This window comes from Chaetomium tenue, assembly GCF_020726465.1.
Source record: "Chaetomium tenue strain MPI-SDFR-AT-0079 chromosome Unknown F5144scaffold_6, whole genome shotgun sequence".
NCBI classification, from domain to species: Eukaryota; Fungi; Ascomycota; class Sordariomycetes; order Sordariales; family Chaetomiaceae; genus Chaetomium; species Chaetomium tenue.
The window spans coordinates 2,548,821-2,570,549 of record NW_027117334.1 but is presented as its reverse complement, the minus strand read 5'-3'; the positions used below and the strand labels follow the sequence as shown (position 1 = coordinate 2,570,549).

At 57.7% G+C, this 21,729-nt stretch overlaps 9 protein-coding genes across 9 annotated transcripts; 5 read left to right on the top strand and 4 right to left on the bottom strand.

Annotated features, from left to right (window-relative positions):
• Nucleotides 1–161: 161 nt before the first annotated feature.
• Nucleotides 162–3,021, top strand: F5144DRAFT_583010 (VID27 cytoplasmic protein-domain-containing protein). Its single transcript, XM_066789534.1, has 2 exons — nt 162–364; nt 452–3,021. Exons 1-2 carry the CDS (start codon nt 346–348, stop codon nt 2,875–2,877), a joined length of 2,445 nt encoding a protein of 814 aa, XP_066640080.1. The 5' UTR covers nt 162–345; the 3' UTR covers nt 2,878–3,021.
• A 312-nt stretch (nt 3,022–3,333) lies between these two features.
• F5144DRAFT_497720 (uncharacterized protein) lies at nt 3,334–4,080 on the bottom strand (the record flags this gene model as incomplete). The annotated part of the gene is made up of 1 exon (XM_066786223.1): nt 3,334–4,080. One exon carries the CDS (start codon nt 4,078–4,080, stop codon nt 3,334–3,336), a length of 747 nt encoding a protein of 248 aa, XP_066640079.1.
• A 1,070-nt stretch (nt 4,081–5,150) lies between these two features.
• Nucleotides 5,151–6,626, bottom strand: F5144DRAFT_497538 (uncharacterized protein; the record flags this gene model as incomplete). Its single annotated transcript, XM_066786213.1, is given in 3 exon segments — nt 5,151–6,302; nt 6,314–6,368; nt 6,487–6,626. The coding sequence occupies 3 exon segments, from the start codon at nt 6,624–6,626 to the stop codon at nt 5,151–5,153; spliced, it is 1,347 nt and encodes a 448-aa protein (XP_066640078.1).
• A 2,254-nt stretch (nt 6,627–8,880) lies between these two features.
• On the top strand, nt 8,881–10,144 carry F5144DRAFT_583002 (uncharacterized protein). Its single transcript, XM_066789533.1, has one exon. It carries the CDS (start codon nt 9,031–9,033, stop codon nt 10,012–10,014), a length of 984 nt encoding a protein of 327 aa, XP_066640077.1. The 5' UTR covers nt 8,881–9,030; the 3' UTR covers nt 10,015–10,144.
• Nucleotides 10,145–10,450: 306 nt separating this feature from the next.
• Nucleotides 10,451–11,263, bottom strand: F5144DRAFT_550903 (uncharacterized protein; the record flags this gene model as incomplete). Its single annotated transcript, XM_066787664.1, has 1 exon — nt 10,451–11,263. One exon carries the CDS (start codon nt 11,261–11,263, stop codon nt 10,451–10,453), a length of 813 nt encoding a protein of 270 aa, XP_066640076.1.
• Nucleotides 11,264–12,415: 1,152 nt separating this feature from the next.
• F5144DRAFT_358659 (uncharacterized protein) lies at nt 12,416–13,460 on the top strand. The gene has a single exon (XM_066784377.1). The coding sequence runs from the start codon at nt 12,595–12,597 to the stop codon at nt 13,138–13,140; it is 546 nt and encodes a 181-aa protein (XP_066640075.1). The 5' UTR covers nt 12,416–12,594; the 3' UTR covers nt 13,141–13,460.
• Nucleotides 13,461–14,844: 1,384 nt separating this feature from the next.
• On the top strand, nt 14,845–17,533 carry F5144DRAFT_623327 (uncharacterized protein). Its single transcript, XM_066792143.1, has 2 exons — nt 14,845–16,597; nt 16,865–17,533. Exons 1-2 carry the CDS (start codon nt 15,197–15,199, stop codon nt 17,306–17,308), a joined length of 1,845 nt encoding a protein of 614 aa, XP_066640074.1. The 5' UTR covers nt 14,845–15,196; the 3' UTR covers nt 17,309–17,533.
• Nucleotides 17,534–19,005, bottom strand: F5144DRAFT_582995 (carbon-nitrogen hydrolase). Its single transcript, XM_066789532.1, has 2 exons — nt 18,517–19,005; nt 17,534–18,450 (listed from the first exon to the last, which is right to left on the bottom strand). The coding sequence occupies exons 1-2, from the start codon at nt 18,681–18,683 to the stop codon at nt 17,607–17,609; spliced, it is 1,011 nt and encodes a 336-aa protein (XP_066640073.1). The 5' UTR covers nt 18,684–19,005; the 3' UTR covers nt 17,534–17,606.
• Nucleotides 19,006–19,539: 534 nt separating this feature from the next.
• On the top strand, nt 19,540–21,267 carry F5144DRAFT_582992 (phenylacetaldoxime dehydratase). The gene has a single exon (XM_066789531.1). It carries the CDS (start codon nt 19,698–19,700, stop codon nt 20,769–20,771), a length of 1,074 nt encoding a protein of 357 aa, XP_066640072.1. The 5' UTR covers nt 19,540–19,697; the 3' UTR covers nt 20,772–21,267.
• Nucleotides 21,268–21,729: the final 462 nt, after the last annotated feature.

Genomic DNA, 21,729 nt, shown 5'->3' with positions numbered 1-21,729 from the left:
TTGCGGAATAGCGGGGCGGCTGCCTTGGATCCCTGGCGCTGTGGCGCACACCTCCACCTCCTTCGCTGTGGCGATTGGCTCCACGCACCGCCACAGACTGCTTCCCCTCCATTCAGTTGCCTGGTCATTTTTTGAACATGATTGTTATGACGCAGCTTTCTCAGCGGGTTACACAAAGCCAGATCCTGCATTAGTGTTGTGCCCGTGCTGTCGGAAAGGTGAACCAGGGACAGGTGAGAGCGAAAGCCTTCTCCCATCGCCCCGAGGATTTATCTCTGCAACTTTTCTTCCTCAATTTTGAGAGCTACCAGCTGCGATTTCCACTTTTTCCAACCCATCGGCAGGATGTTTATGCTCAGGAATGGTAAGTCGGCTTTTTGCCCCGCCTCCTCTGGACCCTTCAGCCGCGACGATCAATCCAGTTCCAGCGCAACTAACAAATTCTATGCAGTCGGGAAGCTCCTCTTCGGCTCCAGCAATCAGGAGTCAATGATCGAGCTTCCGCAAGGTCAACTTTACCTCGTCCGACCGCTTTCTCCCAAGGGCTACTCCGAGCTTATCTTCAAAGATGCATCGGCCCGCATCCGACGCACGGCGCAGGAGTTCCAGTACCAGCTTGTTGTACAACGGGTCTTCGAAGAAGGAGAGGCCGAGCTACTTGCCGAAGAGGAGGGTGAAGACGCCGAAGCCGACGCGGATATTCTTACAGGGGAACGGGATGAGAAAACGTTTTTGCTCGACGAGGCCCTCCACTTCCGCGTCGAGAATCGCGAAGGGAGCGAGCGAGTTTTGGCTTGGCGAGACTTGAGCGGGGACGCGGGCGACGTCTACGAGTTTGTCTGCGAGCCTGTCATCTTGCCCGCCCAAGTCGAACAATTCGAGCAAGTCGCAAAACAATGCCAGTACGAGCGCAAGTACCGAAAACCATATACCACCGCGTCCGATGAGGACCTACGGCAATTCGAGTTCGACGAGCAACCCATTCCACAGGCCAGCCCGCTCCACAGCCCAACAGTCGCCAGGTCTATCGACTCCTCCGACTCCATGGTACTCGGAAAGCCTGCCGCTAACACGGGCGTCAAGCGTGAGAAGACCGCGAAGCCCGACGCCACACCGACTAAGAAGGGCAAAGAGAGGGACGTGGGACCCCCCTCCGTCTCGGCCCACCCAGAGGCCCGCGAGATGCTGACAGCAGAAGTGGCTGAGCTTCACTTCTTCGACTTCCCCTCCGGTGCCTTCGTTCAGCAGGATGCGTCGGTAACCGCGACGGTGACAGAGATTGGCGATTGGCAGTACTGGCTCCAAGTCAAGAGCGCTGATCGGGATTGGCTTGGCATCCCCGTGGTCGCCGACATCAACCCTGTGTTCAACTTCGAGTTCCTGTCCTTCATCTTCAACCAGTTTTCCGACGATGGCTCGGCCTACTCCTGGCTTCTGCGGTTCAAGGATCAGGCCACCCTCGAGCGGTTCCAGGAGGGTCTCTTGCAGGCGCTGTGGGAGCAGCTGAATGAGATGAAGTGGTCCAAGGTCAAGGACAAGGATCGGGATTATGTTGCGGACGCCTTCAATGACCTGACAATGGAGGATTCGGACCGCCCTGAGGAGGAGGAAGAAGAGGTGGAGCAGGTCGAGGAGGAAGAGGAAGAGGATGACCGGGCACAAAGCGAACATTACGACAGCGACGAAGAGGAAGATGACGTCGAGTATAAGCCCAAGGACAGCGATGTCAACAAGCAACTCGCCGTGGGTTACAAGCACGACCGCTCATTCGTTGTTCGCGGCTCCAAGATTGGCGTCTTCAAGCACACGCCCAACAACCACCTCGAGTTCAGCACCAACATCTCAAAGGTCGAGACGCCCAAGGGCGAGCTGTTCTCCCCGAAGAAGGTCATGCTCCACAATGAGGACCGAAACCTCATTCTACAAAAGGACTCGGACCCCAACAAGCTGTACCGCATGGATCTCGAATACGGCAAGGTGGTCGACGAGTGGACGGTGCATGAGGACATTCCAGTCGTGACATTTGCGCCCGAGAACAAATTCGCCCAAATGACACACGAGCCGACGTTCCTTGGCATCAGCAGAAACGCCCTCTATCGCGTTGATCCCCGCCTGTCCGGCACCAAGCTGGTTGACGCCCAACTCAAGCAGTACACGAGCAAAAACGATTTCTCGGCGGTTGCGACGACCGAAAAGGGATACATCGCGGTGGCGTCCAACAAGGGCGACGTCCGCCTCTTCGACCGCCTGGGCATCAATGCCAAGACGCACATTCCTGCTCTGGGTGAACCCATCATTGGTCTCGATGTCTCGGCAGACGGCCGCTGGGTTCTTGCGACGTGCCGGACATATCTCCTCCTCGTCGACGCGCTGCAGAAATCGGGCAAGAACGAGGGCAAGCTGGGCTTCGAGAAGCCATTCGCCGCCGACGACAAACCGCAACCCCGCCGTCTAGCTCTGACCCCGGAGCACGTCGCGCAATTCGCCTACGAAACCGGAAAGGGCGTCAGCTTCACGCCGGCCAAGTTCAACACGGGCGAGGGCGCGGAAGAGACCAGCATCATCACCGCGTCAGGCCCGTACATCGTCGAGTGGAGCCTTAAGAAGGTTCTGACGGGCCGCAAGGCTCCGTACCTGATCAAGCGGTACACGGACGATGTCAAGGCGGACGACTTCAAGTTTGGCACTGACAAGAACGTCATCGTCGCTCTTCCCCACGAGGTCAACATGGTCAACCACGCACGTTTGAAGCCGGCCACTCGGGAGAGCATTGCTGGTGACTTTGGCATTGCCGGGCGCCGGGGCTCGGGGCGGATCGGAACGCCAAGCCGACGGTCCAAGCTCGGGAGGGAAGACGTCGTCAGGGAGGCCTTTTAGGCAGGCGGTACGATGATGGATAGCGGGCTCCGGGGTTGGTTAGGAGTCGTTTGGGGTTGACGGCGAGGTAGATATTGCGCACGGTTCTCTGGCTCATTACCCCTTTTCGATTGTTCTTTTGGGGAGTTTTAGGTTTCCCCATGTTTCCTGGGATGGCTGGTTAGGTAACTAGGTCGATACCTCTGAATGCTTTCTTCATGTTTACTGCTGCGCCATCGTCACTTGGGTGTGCAAGGTAATCTCTCGGTCACCGTCGCTCCCTCAAATTAGGTACTTGTCTTTGTCAATCTGCACCACCACGTCTTGTATTTCAGGCCAATGCAATGCAAACTAGAATGAAATCTTATTACCATGTAACAAATGCATCGTCAAAAGAAAAAAGACACAAAAATAAATTGCAATCTGGTATCATATCATTACACCCCTTCCCTCATTCCCATCCATCCACTCCTAAACTCAATACCCACCCCTCCCCCCAGCACCAGCGCCAGCAGTATCCTTGTACAACCCGGTCTTGCTATCCACCCTTGGATCCAGCTTATTCAACAACCCCGACTTGTGCGGTCCCGCGGTAGTAGTAGTCGTCGTAGTAGTACTATGCGGCGCGGCCGCACCCACGCCCGCTCCCGCGTGGCCCGGCACCATCCCGGCATGTACCCCACCCCCTTGATACGGCGCCCCCGCCGCCGCCGCTGGCCCGCCGCCCATCATACCCGCCCCGCCAAGGTGGTGCCGGTCCCCGTCCGAATCCACCCGCGGATCGGCCGCGTTGGCCACGCGCGAGTGGTGCGGCCCGTACGTGCCCTCCGCCACCTGCGCTCCCTGCGGGGGCCCGTATCCCCCACCGGCTGCGGTGCCGTGCATGCCTGCGGCCGGCCCCATCCCGGCCGCGCCGGTGCGCGTGGTGCTGTCGAGGTCGGAATCGACGCGCGGGTCGAGGGCGTTAGCCAGGCGGGAGCTGTGCGGGCCGTAGGTGCCTTCGGGAATTTTGGTGTTGGTTTGGGGCATGGGTTGGCGGTCGTGGGTGCTGTCGATGCGTGGGTCGAGCTTGTTGATGATGTCGTGCTTGTGGTGGCCGGCGGTAGTGGGCGCTGGGCCGGAGGCTGGGGATTGCCCGTAGGTGAGCCCGCCTGGGAGGGCGGCGGCGGCGGCGGTGTTGGGGTTGCGGATGCCGCGCTCTTGGGGGTTGGTGTTGTGGTACATTGTGGTTGTGGTTGTGGTTGTGGTTGTTTGGGTTTGGTATTGATGTGTCTGTTTGCTTATGAGGTTGGTTCAAGTTCTTTGGGTACAAGATGTTGTGTTGATATGGGGAAAGTTGTAGTATGGAATGAGTAGATAATAAACTTCAATGAGGGTGATATCCCATGTTGATATAGACGTTGTAAAAGGGGTCCTTGCTGGTAACCTGCTCTCGCGCGTTGATGATATCATGGCACGTCACTTTCGGCTTTGTCAAACGAACACTTGAAAGGCGAGACAGGTTTCCCGTCCATCCAATGCCTTTGAGCCTCCACTCTATCTTCAAACCATATTCTGCTTTGGTTGGTGCTCAAGGTGCTGTCGACTTACACGGCTGTTTTTGATGGTGGGTATGACGTAACTGCCGCCCCCTTTCCAAGCCGCAGCACCCTCGCCACCCAACCTTGCATACATGCTCCACATTATTACCACGGACAATAGCTCCTGATAGCTCAACTTGTGGGAGTGTCAGGTGCACAGTGTGGGTGGCTAGACCGTTCATGGCTTGCCAACAATTGTAGGGGGTCAGCACTCAGGAGGCCAGCAACCGTGGTAACATCTCCTGAGCATCTACTGATCAGGTATCTAGGTCTTAAGGGTGCTGCAAATTCTTCTCACCCTTGTACTTCCTGTTGGCCTGGGTCACGACTCACTTCAATGCCCGCGTGCGAGAGCCCATCGGCTAGGTCTAAGGCATTAACGAGGATATGGGCGGGGGCGGTGATGGCTATGCTGCTGCCGCTAGAGGTAGGGCCGTGGGCGTTCTTCGCTGGTTGTATTCAAACCTAGATACCTAAGGATGGTTGGTATAAAACGCTTAAGTGGGATTTGATCTTTTGAATGTTTACCTAGGCAGATAAAGGAGTAGGGGATTCAGGGATGGATCTTTCACGACACATGATTCAGAAATCTTCCCAATGGTAATGACACAACGTGAAATCGCAAAGTGATGAAGCTAATATAAAATGCTACATGACAAGGCCTTTTCCTCGCAATATCGGCAGGTACAAGTAGGAGAGAACCACCCCCTCAACTCACAACTCGTTGGCATCGACCCCTTCCGACTGCTGGGTCACGCGCACCGCCGCCACGGTAACGCTAATCTCACTAGCCAGCAACTCCTGCGCGACGGTTTGCTGCTCGCGGGCGCCGTTCTCGATGGCCAACTTGGCAGCGTCGTCAACAGGGGCGACCTTAAAGCGAGCCATCTCGGCCTCGATCTGGGCCGTCTCGTCGCGGGCGCGGTTAGCACGGGCGCGCAGGGTCTTCAAAATCTCCTGCTGCTTGGCCGCCACCAAGGCGGCCACCTTGGCCGACGCGTTCTCGGTGTACTTGGCCAGCTTCTCCTGCTGGTCCGGCATGCCGTCGTTGCGCGAGACGCCCTTGGACAGCTCGTAGCAGAGCTCCACGCCGCCGACGATGTGGTCGCGGTGCACGAGCGTGTACATGGTCGCGATGTCCTGCAGCAGCGAGAAGTACGCCTTGAGCTGCAGCGTCGCGGCATAGATGGCCTGCTTGTCCACGTCCTCGACCCGGAGCACACCCGCCAGCATGCCGCGCCGGCCGATCTTGCCGACGTCCCGCTCGAAGAGCTTGGCCCGCGGCATGACGAGCACGTCGATGAGAGTGGTGAGCGCGATAAAGAAACGCTCCAGGCGTGAGATCTGCACCATGAGATCTGCCAGCACCTGGATGCAGTCCTGCAGCACGGTCTTGATCTCCTCGAGCGTCTTGCCCGTCGTCTGCAGCCTCTTCAGCTTGGCCTGGATCGTGGCCATGGCCTTGGCCATGCGTTCCTGCTTTTCGACCGCCGCATTGTAGGCGTTCTCGGCGTTGTCTAGTGCCGATTGCGCGATCTGCACCCCCTGCATCGCCGTGTTGAGCTGCGCCGTCTGCGCCGACTGGTCCGGCGGCGGGATCTGCACGTTCCCGAAGGCCATGGGCACGTTGGTCGACCCGCCGGTCTTGGCCGACGCCGCCAGCTCGAGGATATCGTCGCGGGCCTTGCGGCACGTCGCCCGCCACTTCTTGGCCACCTCGTCGGTGGGATCCTTGGACGCCGAGAGCTCGTTCTGCTTCCGGAGGTGTGTCTGGAGCTCCTCGGATAGCTTGATCAGCGATGTGTATGCGCCTAGGAGCTTCGTGTTCGGCGCCGTGTTAGTCACGTCGATGGCGGCCTTCTGTCCCTTCAGGGTACCGAGGATGTAGGCCAGGCCTTGGGGGACTTTCTCGGAGTCCTCTGTGGTGTCATCCTTGGAATCAGTTGTGGTCTCGTTGAACTTTTCCCACTTGATGGCCGTGCCCTTGTCGCCACCCAGGTACTCAAAGTAGTGGTTGACCAAGTTCTGGATGGTCGCCGCGGTCGCGTACGCCGGGTCAGCCTGCACGGCCGCCTGTGTTTGGGGCTTCCCGGAGGCGACGGCGGTGTTGGACGCTGCAGCGCCCGCCTGTCCAGCAGCTACACCAGCAGCCATCGCCGCAGGGTTCCTCGCATTTATGGCGGCACCCATGATGCTGGGCAAGGCCTGCGCAAAGCTCGAGACGGCAGTCTGAAGGACCGACGCCCAGGGGCCAGGCACCTTGTCGATCATGGTATCGAGGTTCTTCTGTTGCTTATCGACGTTCTTGGATGCCCGAGTCACCTCCTTTTTGACCGCCTCCACCGCGGCCTCGCTGTGCGTCTCCTCGATCTTGGTTACGGCCTCATCAACCCTGGTTCTCTCGGCACTAATGGCCGTCAGCCCCTTTTGATTTTCCGTGACGGCGTGCAGCTCGCCGACCATCCTTCCCCAGGTGCCGAACGCCTCGCGTATCTCGGCTGCGAACCGGGCGCATGCTTTGGCATCGTCCGAGAAGTCCTGAAGAGCATTCTGGAAGTCTTCGTACTGGTTGGCGCCTTGTGTGCAGGGCCCCAGGCGTCGGAAGACCATGGGGATTCTCTCGTCACCAATGCGCTTGCTCGTCATCTGCAAGGAATCCATGTTCTGTCCCGCGACGGTGAAGGCCTGTCGCCCCCCGTTGTTGCACACTGGGAAACAGGCCTTCTTGTCAGCATGTTCTGTCTCATATCGACCCCCAAATATATCCTCTTCTTGGGGGTGCGTGGGTGTGAGCGACGAGTACTTACCATCCACGAGACACGACCTCAGCGTGGGATTGGGGACATTGGTCATGTACTTGAAACCATCAACTGGCCTCGAGTCTTTCAGAGAAATCTTCTCAGCCGTCGCGTTTGATGCCGCCAGCCAGCAGGAACCCATCAACGACAAGGCAGTCGGTGCAGCACTCAGGAGCTCTCCCCAGTTCTGCTTGAACAGGGTAGAACCCTTGACCTCGTCAATGAACTGGTTTGACAGTTTCCCATATTCTTCTTTGGTAGCAGCAGCCTGTATCTGGCCGAGGCGTTGGAGCGCGCCGGTAGCCATGGTGGGCAATAACGTAGGATGGGGGAGAAGATGAAGAAGTGGGTTGCTGTCTAGTGCAGAAGGCGGCGGCCACGTAGCTGGGAAGATGATAGTTCTTCCGTCGGCCAAACCCAGGGGATTCTGTGTACTTATACACGCCGCACGATCTACCTGCCCAAGGTCCCTTGGTTTCTAGATGTCAGATGCCCAGGTACCTAACCACCATCCAGTCGGCGACGTGATATTCGGTCACCGGTGCCCCCGTGCCATCCAACCCCTCTTCCTATTCTCCTCCCACCTTTCCCTCCTTTCCCCTCCTTCCCCGCCCACTGCTTTTTCGTTCCCCTCTCGCTATCCCGAATTGCTATTGCTTCTTTTTGATTTTAACGCGGGATCCGCGCTTCTAAATGCCTCGGGCCCAGCCAAGCGCTTTCATAGAGTGGAAACTAAAAGAACCAAGCCTGTTGTAAAAAGACTCAGCTAGCCATAGTGGGCTTACTCCGCATGTCGATCCCCAAGTTCATCCACTGACAAGAGGTCGCGATAAGCTTTGGTGGCTTGGTGCCCTGCCCGCTTTCGGATCACACTTGATTCAGCTCCCCTCTAGTCGCAGGGTCTTGTTCAGCATTACCTTCTATGGAAGCGCACGCATGATCGAAGAGAACATAGTCACAGTGCTGGCGAATCGCATCTAGACCTTGCTCGATGTGTCGCTGCGTCACTAGCTCTGTCACTCTGTCATGCATCCTGCAGGGTCAGATGCAGAGAAGCCCAACTTGACCACCCAATACCGAGTTGGGACCGAGGGGTCGTCGTCATCATGAATGCGATCGACTCGGGAAGTTCCGCTGGAGCTTTCTTCCTCTTTGTCATGAATTAACGTACTGTGTAGAAAGATGTCAACAGATATGGCAGCGCCGTAGATTCCTGGCCCGTAAAGAACGCACATCGCGTTCCAAGTGTTGAAACACAGACATATAAGAATAGACGATAACCCTCCCTTCAGTCCCCCGTTCTGTTGTGCATATCCCAATTCATCCGAATCCAGTTTCGTCTATCCAGCTTCAAGTGGTATCATTGTCGCTTTTACTCCATCCATCACAATGGTTCAAAACCTAGATGAGCTCACCGACTTTCTGCGGGGCACCCTCACCAACGCTGGAGAGGGTTTCCTGAAGGCGGTTGCGCCTGTGATCGAGACGGCCATCGATGTGAGCAAGGATCTCATCGCCGAGAACACGCTCGACTTGGCCAAAGCCTTAGACCTCAGCGGTGCTTTCATCCCCAGCAGCCCACTCGCGTTTGCCTCAGCCCTTCAGCTAGCCAGGACCCTTACATCGGTCCTCGCTGGGGATGAGGATAAAAGCGTGCTTGAGACGATCGGTGCGTCAGATGCCCATTCTTTTTGCTGAAAACTCCTTGCTAATCACCCCGTCTGTCTGCGGGTTTAGAGCGGCTGGAGAAGCAGGTCGCCCCCTTCACGCAGCAGGCCGAGAGTGTGCTGCAGCAAATGGACGTCATCATCAAGACGGGCGAGCAGCTAGAGAAAGAGACTAACGAAAGAGTCCGCGCCGCGGCCATCTCGGCCTACCGGGATCTGGAGGCAGCCGTTGAAGCCGTGCTCAAGATTGAAAGGGGCAACGCGCGGATCGAGCGGGTGGACCCTGACGCCCTGGCAAAGCTAGACGTGGCCGTTGCGAGCTTTGAGAACCTGAACAAGGTCAGCAGCACCAACGCGTGGAAGCTCGGCAATGACTCGGCGGCGCTCATGTCGTTCGGCGACAACACCAAGACTTTCAAGGCCACGCTCGAGGGGGAGCGGCAGAAGCTGAAGACCCAAATCAAGAACAACGTCGCGACCAGGCAGCGGCACAAGGACCACCTAAACACCCTCCAAAAGAACGAGGCCACGTACGACGCTCGACGGAGGGAGGCACGACGGAAGATCGAAAACGGGTGGAACCAGTTCATCTCCATCTTCGACTCATCCAGCGAAAACAACCAGCGGTCCATCCTCGCCGACGCATCCAAAGCCGTGACGGACAACCAGCGGGAGCAACGGGCCGTGGACAGCAAGATCCGGGCGCTGTACATGCTCGACACGCTGATCGGGTGGGCGCTGCGGGCGCTGGACGTGGTGAAGGCGTCGGTGGACCGGGTGGCGCAGGACTTCCAGGCCAAGTTCCGGCTCATCACGGACGCGCAGCAGGTGTCGGACAAGCTCTTCGCCGGCCTGCTCGGGCTCGCCAACACCATCCGCGACACCAACTTCCGCAACACGCGCGACAACTCGCTGCGCGTCGTCCTGGCCGTGCTCGGCCGCTACCACGAGCTCCGCGACGATCATAGCTCGCTTGAGATTCCCGGCATTGAGGACCGCCGCATCCATCGTGCTATCGTTGATAAGGTGGGCAGGGATGGTGTGAAGACGCTGTTGGAGCCGCCCAAGCCTGCTACAGATGATGATGATGATGATGCCATAAACCGTATGTAATCAGTATGCTTTGGGTTCACTAGCGATTATGCTGTCGGATCGAAGGCGAGGAGGTTCGGATGGGAATGCAGCATGGCTAAAGCCGATAGGATGGGAGGCAGCGCTGGCCATTTATTGATACTGAATATGAAGTTCCGTATGGTTCCTGTGCGCCGTCCCAGGGTTCGTTTGTGTTCTTGACTATCACCTGCATTTGAAATTGAGAACACGCGTTCACCCTGCAAACGGATTGGTATTAATCATCGCGCCCTGGGTACGAAGAGTTCCGACGGGCCAGGTTCGATTCCGTTCTAATGAAGCTAGGGGGAGGTATAGCGGACAAGGAGGGAGTTACGGACTATCCGTAAAGGATATGAAATTGCAGGTAGAAAAGAAAACATTTTGTAATTATGCTCAAGGAGAGGGATTCAAACCGCTACCCAAACCCACCCCAAAATCACCTCCTCACCTCCCTCCTCGACCCATTAACCAACCGATTCACCATCATCCCCCCCGCCGCGGACGCCAACGACCCCAACTTCCCACCCCCCCCACCACCCCCATCCCCACCACCATGATGCCCCGGCCCATGATCCGCCGCCACCCCCCTAATCACCCCCGCACTCAGCGCCGCCGTCGCAATGCGCCCGCCCTTGGCTCCCGTCCACGCGCCGGGCTCCTTGCGCAGCCGGAACGCCTCGGCCGCGCCCGCTTCCATCGCCGCCTTGATGCCCCGCTGCCAGCGGCTGCGGCTGCGCTCCGACGATCCGGGTGTGGTGGTCCCGGAGGTGGAGGTTCTGTCGCGGCGGTCGTGGCGGCCGCGCGAGCGGGGGCGGTGGCGTTGCGAGGCGGAGGGCGGGTAGTAGCGGTCGCGGGAGCGGTTGCGTGTGCGGTCGTCGTCGCGGTGGGAGTGGTGGTGGCTGCTTCGGCGTTGGGGGGGGGAGCGGGAGTGGTGTCTTGTTCTTGAGCGGGAGCGGGAACGGGAGCTGGAGCGGGAGCGGGAACAGGAGCGAGCGCGGTGGGTGGTGGGTTTGCTGTTATTGTTATCTGAGACCAGCCCCCCTATGGCGCTTTGGAGTTTGTCGAGGGCTTGGCGGCCGAGAGACCGTTGGCGGGTCGGCTGCGGCCGGGGACGGTGATGGGAACGGGGCTCGTAGTCATCATCCCGGTTATCGTACGAATAGTACCCGCCGTCGTGGTAGTATGCGCGGTTATCGTAATAATCGCCGTTGTCGTAGTCGCTGCGTTGTCTGCCGCGGCGATCGGACATTGTGTGAATGATGTACGGATTGTTTTGTGTTGTGTGATTTTCTTCTTGATGATCTGCAATGTCAAGGGTATCGAGGGTTTGGTTGTTTAGTGTGAACTCCAAAGTGGTGGGTTGGCAGCTTCATGGTTTGGAAGATGGATTGTATTATCTACAATACTGGCCGGTCGCTTGATGAATCGATGGCCTCAATTCGGGCAGTCCGATGCTGTGCTGTGGCTGGGTGTGCGAGGTTGCGTCACAAGAGCACTGGGTGGATTTCCCAACTTTTTATCTGCTGTTTGATTTGCAGCAGACCCTCTTGGCTCAGCTTTCAGTGGGTTGGCCAGTTGAGGCAGCCCCGAACGCACCAATCCGCGTGGTAAGTGGTCCGCTGGGCCCTCATCAATTTGGAGGTTCCTCAACCTACGAGTTCATTCGGTGGCCTCTTTTTATGCTTGGCTGCCTTTTACTCTTCGGTTTGTTGTCAACTTTGTTGCCACGATGCTTTCTCTCAGCCCGACAATTTCTGCGCAGACACACCTCGGATGGTAATTCGTAGTTGTCGCATTGAGGCCAACACGTATTTGGCTACCATAGCGCACAATACATACTTACCTACCTTCAACACACCGAGATCTCGTTTGAAACTGCTCGTTGTTCTTCTGAGCGAAGTTGGGACGAACCGTGGGGTTGGTGGGGTCAGATCAAGGAGTTTATCGATGACATCATATGTGGGTCCGTCGGCCACCCTCTGAAAATCTCTCCTCGGCCAATCACTCTCCAAAGTCATTCCCATTTTGCCATTCTGGCCATCTCGAGTCATCCAGAAAAATTACCTTGAGCTTCCCTTCAAGTTGCCGAGGGCTGCGGGGCGTCCCTGAGGTTCCAGCGGATAAACATGTTGGGATTCCCCTCATTGGCGTCATGATCAACAGGCCCCATCGTTGTGATCCAATCGAGCCAATGAACCTCAGTGAAGTCGGGACCGCAACCATCTTGACTTCTGCCAGTGTCGCATTGAGAGGCCGGAGGGCTCTGAACCTTTGCAGTTCCAAGAAATATACAAACTCACTCTGCTCCTATGATGACGTCCGGCGCAAAGTTGCCGCATCTTGCGGTCGTGTACTGGAGCATGTCGGCCTATAACTGACCTTGTCGCACTCTCACAGGCCGCCTGGTTTGCCATCCTTACTTAACCCATGATATCAGATTGTTTCTCCTCGGAACTCTCTAGCCAACAGTTCATCATCACGGGGTCACAGATCGGCAAGCCATTCCCGTAGTTACCACAACCTGCCGAGTTCCGACCGAACAGCGGCCCGCCCGGCCCCCTCAGGCTGCCTTGTCTCACCATGGCGCCAACCCCAACCCTCCCGCAAGCCATCTCCCAGCCTCTCCTCCCCCGCCAAGAACAGCCCACCACCACCGTCATCATCGACGCCGACCCCGCCAACAACGACGGCCCAACCACCACCAACCCCGGCCTCGACGGCGGCGCCATCGCCGGCATCGTGATCGGCACCGTCGTCGGCCTCCTACTCCTCTGGTGGATCATCCGCTCCTGCACGCGGCGGCCGCTCGACGGGCCCGACCCCGGCCGCCAGGGCTGGTACGACGACACCCTGCCGCCGGCGGTGCGCGCCCGCTCGCGGTCACGGTCCACGGGTCGCCATCACCACCACCACCCTTATGATCATCATCACCACCACCACGCCTCGCGCCGCAGTGGTAGTCGTCATCACAGCCGGAGGCGCTCGTCTACCCCGCGCCCGGTGATGGTTGAGGAGCGGTATGCTGCGGTGCCGGTTAGGCCGGCGGCGGCGTATTATGCTGCTGCGCCGGCGGAGGGGAGACGGTCGAGGAGTCGGTCGCAGGGGAGGTATTATGTTAGTGGGTAGTTGCGTTGGCTTGGCTCCATGTCAGGGGTGATGGGTGAAGGATGGAGGGGTTAATGCGTGATGAGCTATGAGTTGTGTTTTTACATACGATGGATGACTGGGACGGATACATGAGGAGTTGTGGTTTAATTGTTTTGTTCTTTGAGTGGGTGGTCTTCACGGAATCAGGCCGTTGGAATGCTTGGATCACGGCGCACTCATGGGGGTGGCGGATATACCAAATTAGGAAAGTAAACGCTTGGTTCTCCTCGATCTTGCCATCAAAACACCGGACAACTCCTGATTATTGTACATTTATTCGTGCGCCCAAAAAAAACTATTTTTTGTTCTCAATAACCCCGACGGCGGCCAGGTGGGCAAACAAATCTCTCTAGGTATTCCGGTTTTCGTTGGGTTTGTTGGTTATCCTGGAGTTCCACTCGTGATATCACACGGCGCAGGTGAATGGGTGCGGTCAATGAACTAATGCAAATGTATGTGCCTACCTATCTAAACGCGCGGATGGCGGTTCCATGAAAATTGAAGAAAAGGATCTGATGAAGCGCGGTGGCTGAATGTCGGTGCAGTCAAGCCTGATGCAAAAATTTCTATTAATCGAGGCGTGGCCGAGCACCTCTGAGACAGTCATGCAGGTACTTTTCTAGTGGTTGGCTGTGTCGACTCTGGGGAAGCATCGAGCGTGGGGAGACATGCTTAACAAGCGGCACAGCAAATCTGCAAGCGGCAACGGCCGATTTTTGGTCCTTCTCAGTGGCTCAGAATGCTGCATGCATGTCATGGCCGCCGCCGTGGTCTAGACTTCGCACCCGAATTCCGAAGCGCGCGACAAGGACTGGGGACCCAACTAGCCGGTTTGTATCACCAACAGAGCCGCTGCCACATGGTGACCTCTTCCATTGATGTTCTTGGGAATTTCCCCGATCAACTGTTGATTGAGATGTGTTACGAACACTTGGACCCACCTCCGGGCAGAAAGAACAGAGATGGCTCAACCAGATGAGAATCTGCGCGAGTTGCCGAAAAAGGAAAGGACCTGTGAGGTGTTTAAGCGGCATTCGGCATTCTCGCTTCCAATTGTCTTCCGTGCCTTCCGTCTCGTCTTCGCATTCCCAGCCTTTCTTCGTCAAGCAAAAAAAACCAACCTGGAAGCTTGGGCCTGGCTTGGGCCTGGCCCATTGGCAGCTGAAATTGTTCATTCAACTCTCAAAACGGATCACATAACCTGGAAATAGACCTGTGGTGGGAAGCGAGTCAAGCGACTTATCAATTCGGACGAAAGCATGAACGTGGGCTGATTCCTGCTTGCCAATTTCTTGGGAGACTGATTTCGGCCATTTCACTCCCCTTCGTCCTATTGTTAGCGAGACTATCGATATTTCTCTGCGGCCGATTCGTCCCTCGGTTCGACGGAATTTCCAGGTGGGCTTCGTCTGGCCCCAAAATTCCTCATTTTGGTGGTGCCCGCCCCCATCACATCACACGGCAACTTTTAAGCGCCCATCTGCACGCTGCCGCTCTCTAGCACGCATACGCCAAGCCAATCTGGGTCGATTTCAGCGGTCGACACCCAAGTAATCGGAGCGACGGCCCAATGCAGACCAATCCACGATTGCCAAGGTCGCCATTGCAGGCCCGGACCGCCAATCGCCTTCTCGCTCCGGGTGATGTGCTGAAGAAACTGCTATTTTTGACTCTGCAAGCCCGACTCGACATGTGCGGGGGGATAATGCAGTTCACGATCCTTCCACCAAACGTTGACGGCGGCGAGGGCAATCCGTCATGGCCATCACAGCCAAGCCGGACCAAGACTTGGTAGTAACGTGATCGGTGGACCATCTTTCACTTCTCACCGCTTGAGTGACCCTTCCAAGACAAGACGTTGCCAAGCTGGGGCTCACCTTGTTGACCAACCTCTGGTATAAGGATTGCTGGCATCCTCCATGCGGGTGACATCCTTGTCGATCCCTCAGCATGTCATGACCGCACCTCAACTTCATCGTCAGTCTGTTTGACGAAAGGGCTTCTTGCCTTTACAATACCCGCCATTGCTCCCACAATGTGCACCTACGACTACACCCCGTACACGGGCTGCGAGGATGGCCCGCAGCACTATTACATCCAATGGCTGAAGTGCAGCATTGCGGTCGAGCAGGGCAGGTATTGCTCAATGGATGCATCGAGCAAAGTTGAACAGCTCAGGAAGCTGTCAGCCAACGTACTGTCCTGCCCACTCCACGGGCCCATTGCCGTGCAACAGTTTGTTCTCGAACCGGCAAACCAGCAACAACCGGTAGACGACGACGAGCCCCAGCGGTCCCGAGCGCGAAGCTCTGCTCGTCGAAGCGCAACCTCGAGGGGCAGGGCGCCCAGGGCGGCCGGCTCGGACAGGGACCTGGAGCAACCGGCTCGCCGGCCGGTGCGGAAGCAGAGGTCAAGGCGCGAAATGGCCCCGGAATCGACCGATTCAGAGTCCTCAAGCTCTTTTTCGGCCCGGCCCAGGGCCGCCAATCGGGGGAAGAGGATGGGCGACCGAGAGGCCATGGGAAGGCGACGGAGCCGGACACCCCAGGCCACCTCACACCAAAGATCGATATCAGTCGACATTGCGCCCCCGCCTCCCTTGCCCTTATCCATGCGACATGGCCGGAGCGAGGTTTCGCTACCTCTGAGAACGGATTTTGAAGGACAAGCAGAGGATCAGCAAGGATCCTCGGCCAGGCGTTCCCAGTCACGCCCCAAGAACTCGCTAGATATCCCGCGAGCTGTCGGCGTTGTTGGGCTACCTTCCAGCCCCGACATGCACCACCGAGGCAGCGTTCACCGAAGCAGGAGCGACGCGGGATTGGCGGCAGGCATCGATCTTTTACCGGAGCTGCCGACCCAGAAGGGTGCCATGTCACCCGCCAGCGACAGCTCCCCAGACCAAAACCCAGATATGCCGTTCAGCACTCCGGGTCGCCGGGGTCGCAGGACGGGAGCACGGTCGGTCCGCGACCGGAGCGTGGACACCACCATGCGGCGGATCGACGAACATGTGGTCCAAGACCCCGAGACACAAAGCTCGACCACCACAACATCACCCGAACCACAATACCCAACAACCCAATACCCAGCCTCCACCACAAACCCCCACATCCCTCACCACCGGCGCTCCAACTCCCGCCCCCAACTCAACACCCTCCAAATCCCCAAGAACCGCGAACCTTACCAACGCGACGCCTACTCCGCCCCGACCGCCACACCCCCCGAAACCGAAATCACCCAGCACCACCCCAACCACACCATCCCCCGCACCCGCGCCCGCTCCCTCCGCCACATCTCCGACACCTCCCCCGTCTCCCCCACCACCCTCCTCCCACCCCCCCAACTACCACCCCCCACCCGCTCCGAAACCAACATCAGCGGCGAAACGGCTTCCATCCGCAGCACCACCCGCTCCCGCCGCTTCGAGGACCAGGTCGCCGAGGGCCGGAAATGGGTCGCCGCCCGCGAGCACATCCCTCCCCCACCCCCACCCGCGTCCTCCACCACCCCCGTCTCGGCGTCGGCATCACCAAGGAGCTATCACCAACCTCAGCAGCCGCCGCTGCCGGATGTGCTGGCGCACATGTCCTCGCTGTCGGACACCAACCTACCTCTGGCTGGCGTGGGCGTGGGTGCGGGTGTGGGGTGGGCGGGGCGGGGGTCGGTGGATAGCGGGTACCTGAGCGGGCATCATACACAGCGGAGCTGGGAGACGGTGGCGGGGGCGGGGGCGGGGGCGGGGGAGGTTGGTGCGGTGGGGAGTGGGAATGTGGCGGGGAGTGGGAGTGTGAGTGTGGGTGCGAAGGGGGGGCGGAATACCCTGCACAAGGCGCCGCCTGTGTCGATGGCGATGGGGCAGGGCCAGGGGTTGGGGTTGATGCAGCAGCAGCAGCAGAATAAGCGGCCGGTGCCAGCGCCGCTGAACTTACAGCAGCAGTACGGGGGTGCTGGGGCGGGGCTGCCGCCGTGTGCGTTGCCCGTGTCGTTGGTGTCGCCTGGGTTTCAGTCGGACGCGGATTCGAGTACCGGGGGGAAGGGGGCCAAGGCAACGTTGTTGCAGAGGATGGGGCTGAGAAGGAAGTTTAGCGGGCTGGTGATGTGGGATAAGGACCGCGGTGGGCGGGAGGTTGGCGTGGAGGGATGAAGCGCTGCAGTGTGGTTGGCGCTTGTGCGGTCTCAAACGCGAGAAAGTCTATCCCTATGTATGATGCGAAGAGATACCCTGTATGTACATATGTGCCATCACTGGACAGCTGGGGGTTTGTTGTCCTTGGGCGGGGCGGGGGACTGGACACAGGCGTAGGGAAGCAATTCCGTCAAGGCGCATTCTTTAGATAATGAACTGCATGAATGATGAATATAAAACCATAGTCATGGTACTTAATTCTCTCAAGCGTTGAAGAGCAACGTGGCGCTGCTGGTACCATTATCACATGGCCTTCTCATGCTCCTTGAGATGCACCGGCTGGGGCCCCGGCCACAACCACCTCCCTCTGCCGCCTATCCACGCCGAGCCACAGGAGGTCTGGACGACTGTAGTGGCCGACGACGTCCAAGAAGCCTCTGGTTGCCACCACCTTGCTCAAGTCCAGATCTGCAAACACGATGCCCTCGGCCACGCCCGTCCCGTCGCCAAGAGGTTCCGTCAAGCGCCGTCCGTCCGGGGCAATGACGCAACTATGGCCGCCGCCCGGTTGCGAGCAGACGATGCCTTCCTGCGTCTTCATCAGCTCGATGCTCTTTTGCGTGCATACCGCGGTGCTATGAAGCACAAAAGCTGCACTCTCGACGGCATAGACCTGGCTGAGCGCTTGACAGCCCTCGGCTGACATGCTCCACAGGCCGGGATAGTCGGGGGCCGGCATTGGCGCGATGGGCGGCCACATGGCCACGTGGATGGCCTCGCCCTGAGAAATGGTGTGGTACTTGAGCAGCGGCTGCGTGTGCTCCCAGCAGGCGAGGCATCCCACCTTGATCTTGCCGTGCTCGGGGCCAAAGTCGACCTCGGCGACGTTGTTGAGGTCGCCGCCGGATCCGTCGCCGAAGACGGTGCGCTCCATGTGGGTGGGCTTGATCTTGCGTCGGTGGAGAAGAAGCTCGCCCTGTGGGGAGATGATGGCCTGGGAGATGTAGACGCTGTGGGAGGGGCTCTGCTCGGCAAAGCCGAGGACCACGGCAATGGAGTGCTCCTTGGCGACGGCCTTGACCAGGTCCATGGCCTGTGAGTGGACTAGCAGCGCATTGTAGGTGTATCGCGTCTGCAGCTCGACATCGACCGGGCGTGCCCTGTATTACATAGCACCTTTAGAGGGTAACCCGGAGACTATGAGTGTGCCTACGGAAAGGACTTACCAAATCCACGCTGGGTAGCCGGGAAGCCAACATTCGGGGAAGGCGACAAGCTTCGCTCCACCTTCAGCGGCCTCGGCGATAAGACGACAGGCTTTGTCGATGGAGGCAGCTAAGTCGAGGTAGATGGGCTCCGACTGGATGACAGCAACTCGAATCGGCGTGGCCATGGCGATAGGTTTATGGGACCTGTCCAGGTAGGTGAGCTGGTGATCTCCTGAGTGCCTATGTGCATGTAGGGAAAGGACGAATGTCTGGTTCCGACTCGAATACAATCCCTTAATAGGTAGGTAACTACCCCTTAAATACGCGAAACGACTGGAAAAGTCCCAATTCCCCAAAGTCTAAAGGGGGACGGGGTATGAACTCTTGATGTAGTATTACCGTACAAACCTGGAAGTATAGAAGCCTAGTTGGAATGCGACGGGATCGATCCAGGTCTCCAAGTGCGGCTAAGCGGGCAGAACCCTTTGTTGTGGGTTGTGTGCGGAGAAGATGCGTGGTCATGCATCAGCCAGACGCGAGGAAGCAACACTGTCTTTCCCTCGAATCCTTTCCCCTCACGGCAAGTTGACAACCGCATGTGCCGCACCACCAATGGCAGCTGAGTGCAAAGTTCTGTGCTGTCGTCGCTGTCCTAGTGCCATCACACGAATTCGAATGAAAGGGACAACACGTTCGGAGGATCATATAATTGCTCTGATTTCTCCCCTCCGGTGGCTTGAACGGCCTCACCAAGTCAAACCTTATCAGAGTGATGTTGCCGATGGGTGCCCACCCAATGTCCCCAACTCCGAAGCTTCGCAGTCCGCCTCAATGCGCTGCCTACATGCACATCGTACAGTTTAGCCAGTCGGCGCCTAGAAGGGGTAATGTAGGCTTTCGGAGTTGCTCCATGCCAACCAACTTCGGGTGACTCGCCGCCTCTCACGAGATATCTGCTCCGAAAGAACCCCGCTCTGTGGTTACACAGTGGCACTTTGGAGGTTCTCGTATCAATTGTCCGCACAAATCATAGCATTGCAAGGCGGGGTCGAGTTGGAGTCCACGGCGAGGCAACTGGTCCTCGAGCTTATAATGATTAGACGGGAAGCACAAAGACATTTACCAGAACTCGAACTCCCAAGCCACACCCCCTCTCATGCCCACGCATCCCCGTAGCCTCAACGTTTGACTAATACCTTATGCTTACCTCGGCGCTCCCGGATCATCTCCAGTGCACCCGCACTCGGCCAGCGCGCCTCCCCGCCGATTTCCAGCCCCCTTATCCTTCATACAGTGTACGGTTCCCCGAACATGCCACCCAGCTGGTAATGGCCGTTATCGGTGCGCAATATCGGACGGCCTCGGATGCCGACGGAGCGGCCCAGTCGACGTTATCGATATTTCTGACATCCCCGAGCAATCCTCCTTCCTTCTTCGAGTGGGCGTCCGTGACCGACAACAAAGGCTTCTACAACATCTCCGCTCTGGCCTACTGGCCAAGCAAGGTTGCCTACGAGACTTGGGCCGAACAGTCTGGGTTCTGGGAGTGGTGGCAGGGGCTTGAGCCTGAGGTCTGCCAGCACGGATGGTTCCTCGAGGTCTTCTTTCCGACCATGGGCCGCCTCGAGACTATCTTCAATACTAATGATTTTCCCGAGGGCTGTGCCCACATGAGGGAAGGTATGAGCGGAGAGATCCAGGAGCATGGCTACTGGGGCAGCATGCGCGACCGTCTTCCGGCTTCTCAGACCGACAGCCTTGCCGGTACCCTGGCCACGGCAGAGGACTTCCAAGGTCCCCAGACATTCGAAATCGGTAATCGAATCAGGATCCTCGGCAAGAAGAACCTTACTGTCATCCGCTCTGGACAGAATTGGCTCGACACAACCCCAGAAGAGCGAGAGCTGTACCTCGACACTATGCACCCCGTGTTGATCAAGGGCATGGACTTTCTACGAGACCATGGCGACGAGGTTGGCTGTTATAGCTGCCGTTTTATGGAGATTGTCGACCCGATTACGGCGAAGGCCGACAAGGACCGCACTTTTGGGCTGGCGTATTTTGACGACCTTGGCTCGCTTGAACGTTGGTGCAGAGAGCACCCGACCCACCTCGCCATCTTTGGTGGTTTCCATCAGTATGCGAGGAAGCTCAAAAACAATGTCACCCTCTGCGTGTTTCATGAAGTAATGGTTCTTGAGCCGGAGCAACAGCTCTTTGAGTATGTTGCCTGTCATCCGGGGACTGGGATGTGGAAGACGGGCAGTGGATAGATACTAGCTTTTATTATTACTCCTGTGTCCCTCCCTTCATGGCTCGTCTTAACTTTTGTCCTGAGGAGCTTGTTCCGCTCCGAGAAAGTGGCAAGGCGGCGGCACCGCCAAATGAAACCTCTTACTGCCCTGTCTCCTGAGGGACTGGGACTTCTTTGCGATTAAAAAGGGGCGAAGGGACCAAGGTACCCAGGTACCTAAGTACCTTCCCGGGCTATATGTATTAGACCCGCGCGCCTGATTTCCAACGAGGACCACCGCCCACCCAACGGGTGGCTCAGTGGTTACCAGCGGTGGTCCTCTAAACCCCGGGTAGTAGTTCGCCTCCTCCAAATTCAGAAGGTTGTAGGTTCGAGCCCCCGGGGTTTCGGAGCAAATCCCCAATTAGGGATTTGGTAACCGGACCACCCTCCCTCTCCCCAGGCCTGCTGACTACGATCGCGCCTAACTACCCGATTGAGAGGGGGGCTGGTCGGTGAGCTTTTGCTATTTTTTGTCCAAGTAAACGGTTTCCGGCATCGTTGGAACAACATTAAACGCTAGCTCTCAAGTATGCGTTGATTCACTCGCACGCCGCATTGCCAAACACGAGAAAACAGGGACACTGCCCACATGCAGCCGGATTCGAATTTCACAACCATGAAGTTTTACGCAATACCTCCCTAGCAATGTGGTTCAACTAGAATGGCACAAGACAGTCAGGCTGTAAATGTCTTGTATGAGCATGGGAGTGATTCTGACAGTACGTGTCTATGAACATACAGGGGCGTCGTCACTACCCGCTGGAACAACCCCGTTGTTTAGTTCGCTCAGCATCGTTGTCGGCATTGGTGGCGCTACCGTGACTTGTGACTTTAATTTTCTAATCAGCAACTTAAAGCATCCTGGCAGCCTTAGAAGTTGCACTCTCAACACCCAAACTGCGTCTCGGAGAGAAGCTCAACCTTTGACGGCCACT